General features: G+C 42.2%; 1 protein-coding gene across 3 annotated transcripts in view; it reads right to left on the bottom strand.

Moving 5' to 3' along the window:
- Positions 1-6,000, bottom strand: part of LOC135388728 (furin-like protease 1, isoforms 1/1-X/2) — a 126,990-nt gene continuing 120,990 nt past the window's right edge. For all 3 annotated transcript variants that reach the window (XM_064618475.1, XM_064618477.1, XM_064618476.1), the window contains one exon: positions 1-2,297. In XM_064618475.1, the coding sequence (XP_064474545.1) occupies positions 1,774-2,297 (524 nt within the window). In that variant the 3' untranslated portion in view covers positions 1-1,773. The remainder of the gene's footprint in view (positions 2,298-6,000) is intronic.

Here is a 6,000-nt window from a genome sequence, read left to right as displayed (position 1 = left end):
TTACATTACTTCACATTGATCTTTATTGACTTGCAAAAGGTTTGTTTTGCAGTTTCTGTTTAACCAGCTCGAGTTCATAGGTATTGCTGAACATGTACATTAAAAATTTTAAAATATGCAGGAATCATGCCTGCAAAACACACATACACACGTTCATACACTGACGTTGGTCACTTTCTTATCGCAGAGTCAACAAGTAAAAAAAGTAGACTAGAAAACACAGTTAGTATAGACACAAACAGAGAGAGAAAACATTGGGCAATAAAATAGCATATAGGCAGGCAAGGTCGACGATGGATTGGGCAATAAGACCTAATAGCGTAAGACATCAAATAAAAGTAGAAAAGGATCAGATTAGAAAGAGAATGCAAGGAAGAAAAGAAATAGAAGATTAGAAACCTGGTGGAGAATCCACATATTCTCTCCTGTGTCCTTTGCTCTGAACATAAGCACTACTCAAAGACTGCCTGGTACACTGCACGTGATGTCTTCAGTGTCAAACACACTTTGCAAATGATTTTCTGCTGTATGCATGGTGGAATTTTCAAGAATTCTATTCATAATTAATTTCACATTATGAGACAATCATGATCGTGTAATGCCCAGGTGACAAACTGACAAAAAGGATGCAATTTCCCACTGGTGTAACGCGAAGTTGTGCATGTCGTTGCTTGCAAGTCATGCCACCGTTGTCTTCCCCAATTGGACTTGCTGGCGATCTATGTTCCAAGGTATCGGCACGCAACACAGTCGGTTTAGAGGTTGTTGTGGAAGAAGAGCTTGTACCACGTGAGCAACTTGCTGGCAGCCATGGCTAGGATCGAACCTGCAACCTTGGGTGAAGCGAGACAGAGGCCAGTGGGTAGGACATTCCACCTGTTCATTTAGGAGTGCCTGAATGTGAACTCCAGCCATGGCTATCAGTTCATTAATTAGCAATGTTAAAATTTTAGGCACTGGTAAAATCGAGGACTCAAAATAGCCAGTTTCTAGACCACAAGGTACTAGATCTTTCCAAAGATCGGATTTCCTCTAATGTGCAGCTTGTGTAAAGCATGCAATGAACTATATAGCAATTCGCTCTCTCCACCCAGGAAAGAGAGAGAGAGAGGAAAAACTGCACCTTCACTTGCTTAGAACTAGTTCAAAGGAGGAAGTCCTAGTCCCAGCTCTACCTGAAAATCCCACCATGTTGTACGTGTTTTACAATAGTTACTGAGATATTATGAGTTCTCCAAGGAACCCATTTGCCAGTTTGAAAGCTCTCTTGTAGCAGCAGTTTTGCAGTAGAGTACCCCCGCCCCGAGAAGTAGGTAGAAACAAAGGCTCAACACATCCACACAATTGTTCTGGAAGCACTTAGCCACTTGTCAGCACTGAAGGCTCCCTTTCTGTCTCATGTGTTCAACTGTAACATTTGTTTGTACAAAAATTGTCTTTTGAGTGCATAGGAATGCTTACACCACCACTGTGTCTTTTTGTTGTTACGCTCCTCAGCACGGTTGTGTGTGTCTTCATGCACGTTAAGCAGCTAAGGTGAGAGCTGAATAAAAGCTCCACATCGGGTGCTCCAGATGCAGGCGCAGCTATTGAAACGTAGGTGCTCCTACGTTCAGTAGATGCTCACGTTGCAAAAATCATCTTCAGATCATTTGACGATGGTTGCTGAATGCATCTGACGAGCTCTAGAATATCACAGTCTGCAAGCACGATCAGTTTCACACGATGCTTCTTGCAATTTCCACTCTAGTTTACACATTTCTTGTTCGTGGCTTAAATGTCATCGTCCCGATACGGCTTTGCCTTCTTAACATCACTGGCCCTGTACTGCTCCATTCCAGCTGGATGCCCGTTCTCTTCCGCAAACATGCTGGTCTGCGCCGGGAGCCCAGAGTATCGTGCCCCATTGGAATCGTGGCGACTACTCGAACAGCAAAAATTGCAGAACGAGGTGCTCGTCATGAAAAATAATGCCACAGCCCCCACAATAATGATGCACAGCGTCATTATTGAGATGGTCATTGCCCTGTACCAGCCAATCTCCAAGTTGAGTTTCTCCACCAAGTTTTTTGGCTGGCAGTAGCCTTCACCGGTATGCTCAGCATCAGGGTAGCATTCTGCGCATTCGTTGTCATTGGGACCCTTGCACACCTTGCATGAATAGTGGCAATGCAGACACGCGGGTTGGCCACGTTTCTTTCCCTCGTCATCTTCCACGTCGTTGATGGATCTGTAGCTGCCTGGTGGACAGTCGTCGACACACATGTTGAAGTAGATGAACTGTGACGGTGGGCATTCTGGAACAGATAGCATGCGGAGGTTGCGTGAAGTCAGACTTGTATATTTTTCGAGATTGCACCAATGCTACAAAACTAAGGTTAGGAAACATCAAGGTGGTGAAGAAATGAATAAATAAGTTGAGCAAACGCAAATTATTTTGTTAGTGCCAAAGGCCTGTTACATGGTTGCGGTTATTGCGAAACGTGAAACAAGCATTTTGGCTCGACAGAAAAGCAGGCTAAAGAAAGGTTTATCATGCTCCTGTTGCCTTACATCGCTTTTTAGATTCGATATCGTGTTTCAGTGTATTACTTCCTGTTCATCCACACTTGTTTCTGTGCTTTGTACGACAGCATTTATAAGCCCACTCTATTTTGTAATACCCTCAGCATCCTTCACGTATCATTAAATGAAATGAAATTTGGCTTCCGCTGCTGTAATACGGAACAAGCACTTTGTAAAGGCTGCCATATTTGAGTAACTACCATAAGATACTTTTAAACTTCTTTTTTTTTTCAAACCTACTGAAGGAAAGATAAAACAGTGAATGTGATATAGAGATCATTATGTACAACAAAAAGTCTAACCTTGAGTCCACTGGTGCTTGTCAAGAAAATAAATGATTTTACATGAATTTCAAGAATGGAACAGTGGGAACAGTGTTGTGCCTCCTAACCATATTGGTAGATGCTCCCTTCGGAAGATCCTGCGTTGTCGTTTTGTTGGGTTGTAGGTGCTTACTAACCAACTTCAAGTGAATTTAAACTTCAAATAAATGAGGAAAGGGCAAAGCACAAACAAAAATATTTAATCACGGAAGCTTGTGTACACGTGCTTCATTTCCTTGCTGCTTGTCCTTTCTTAATTTATTTTCAAGTTACTCTAGTTAATCTCAATGGCATTCAAAATATGTGAAGCAGCAACAGAACAAGTTCTAAATGATCTAAATTTAGTACGCTGAAATACATGTATAACTAAATATTCTGTATCGCCAAAATATTCTCCGAGGCGCAGTATTACCCCACGCAGCAATGTATTCAGTACCTTACTGCCATGGGACATTCCAGTTATAATTAGAGGTGAGCGCAAATAGGATTGACAGCAACCTACGTCCTCACGGTCAGGTATTTGTTGCAGGATTTTCACATCGGGGAGTGGGGTGGGGTGTGTGGACATTCTGTGTGTGTGTGTGTGTGTGTGGGGTGACACTTGTACCTGCTGTTCCTTTTTGCATTTATTTTCCATTTTGGAGTTATTTCAGCCTGTTGAGCAGGACATTTTTTTTGGGGGGGGGGGGGGGCGGGAGGGTGTAAGGTCTTTTAGGGTGTCGGTGTCTGTGTGCGTGGGGGGAGCTGAGAAAGTTCCATCTGCATGGCACCATGCATGTAAGATCTGCGTCCGCACCTGCAACCGCACTGGTTGAAATAGGTGTATCCACATTTGCTTCTTCGCGGATATTGAGCATATCCGCATACTCAGTGGTGGTTGCGTTTGTAGGGGGAAAAAATCCCCATGACGAAAATGCTATGCTACAAACTTTACTTTTTTTAAGCGATCAAACTTTCTCGGGAACGTTACGTCACCCACAGTCGTGCAATATGTAAGGGCACAGCAATTCATAAGCAAGTAATAGCAGTTGAAGTCGCAGGAGTGCAAGAGATGGTGCACTTCGACACCATTTTGGATTCGCTGCTTGGATTCAATTGGATTTTAGACTCAATTATCGCTCCTCCTAGGGGACGTCTGAGGAGACACTAATGCGTATTTGCAGATATAAAATGCGGATATCCGCACGTACCGCAGGGGCCACATTTTACCTGCGGGGATTTCATATTCTATCTAGAATGTTGTGCGGATCTGTGGATATAGCCGCACCCCCATGCACACCTCTAGTTATAATGTATCAAGGTTTTGATAGCATGTCAAGCACACAATGAATTGTGCTCCATGCACATGAAGATGCTCTGTGCTGTATCTGTGTAAAGAAAAGCTAATCAAGCTATTTTGCTCCTGGCTGAATTTTTGTGGTTTAGCTAGAGACTGCCCCGTCTCAAACAGCGGCAAGCTTGTAGAATCTACGTAACACATTTGGATATGATCAGATGAAGGGTGTGCACTGACTGACAGCACAGGTCACAAAAATGGATGTGACAAAAGCTCATGCAATATATATTCAGAATAAAAGTCTAACACCCTTCAGTGCAACAAAATACAGGTCATCCATGTAAGAAAGGATCCAGAGTCACAAAGAAAGCCTGTCTAGCAATCTATGCAACAAAAGTATTAAAAATACAAAGCACCGCTATTGTTCAACAATGAAAGCAAGACATGCGGCTAAGTTACATGCTCTACATGGGTCAACATCTCACTAACATCTCTGGAACATCTCCGAAAAAAGTGGGGTCTGGAACAGAAATCAGGTACTACAGGTAGTTAAAAAAAAGGAAAAGCAATCTGCAAACAAAACAGCTCAATTAGCAGTGACTCAAGAGACCACTATATCATGCATAAAACCAAAACAAGAAAAAAGGCAATGTTTGTAGCACAGCAGCATTACCAGCCAAGATAGAGAATATGTTAGTGTGTTAGTACAACATGCATAAGCAGAGGGTCACAGATAGACCTGTCGAACTGCACACTGAAGTCGATTTTACCTACCTTCACTCTGCAACTTCAAAGGTGTTTTGAGGTGAAAATGAAGCACTTCCTACACACATTTAACCTCACTAAACAGTGACAACGGTTGTTGCTGGGAACATTTTGTTTGAGTACAAATGCCTTTGGGTTTACAAGTTCTTGAACATTTGGGAGACTTGTGTTAACAGTGAAGTTGACATTGACAGAAGAGAAAAGGTGCTTAGTGTGCGCACAGCCTTTCTAGTGCCTACAACTTGTGTAGAGAATGCGCAGTACACTGGGATTAATTATTATTATGGTATTCGGGTAGTTAGCACACTTCAAACACCATTTTCTATTTTCTCCTCTGCAGTACTTCAATACAATGACTTCTGTGACTTGCGCATACCCTATGCACAGTCCATTTCATACAAATATCAAGTACTTGCAATTGCAAAGGGTTCAAACTTTTCATAATACACAAAACCCTTCAGTGCTAAAAATACTGCTGGGGGCACCGGGTCCGGTATCGTGGCTATAACCAGCTTTACGTTAGGATACATATTACTAGACAGTCAGCTTGCTTATGAAAGCGTTTTCCAGTTTGTGGCCATCAAGAGCCAGTGGTAAATTGAAGGGCATGGAACAAACCCGTCCTGATCCCAAAGGTTTCTGTGTCAAATGCATGTCTCTATGATCAGTGACAGATACAGTAATAGATCGCTGTATGATGGAGTGCACACGTTCTCGTACAATTTGCACTTTATATGGTATACCAAAAACTACGTCCTGATATAAGACATTGTTTTTGGTCACGACTCTGGACACATCTGATAGAGTAGGAAGTCTCATGAACAGATAGGACATGACTGCAGGTTGAATTTGGAAGAAAGTGCAATTATAGCCAGTTATAATACACTTCAAACAACTCTTTATTGTTTTAACATCAGACTTAAAACTGTATCCACAGTTACCAATACAACAAACAGTACTGGGCATACAGATATATCAATGCTTAATGCCTGCTCATCTACAGTCAGCTGGAACAATACCTTTTGTTAATTTGTTTTATTATTCTGCATGCCTTGTTGGTGACTTTTGCTG

Source organism: Ornithodoros turicata, chromosome 3 (genome assembly GCF_037126465.1).
Source record: "Ornithodoros turicata isolate Travis chromosome 3, ASM3712646v1, whole genome shotgun sequence".
Taxonomy (NCBI): domain Eukaryota; kingdom Metazoa; phylum Arthropoda; class Arachnida; order Ixodida; family Argasidae; genus Ornithodoros; species Ornithodoros turicata.
Note: the sequence above shows the minus strand (reverse complement) of the source record. Positions and strands in the feature narration are given on the sequence as shown.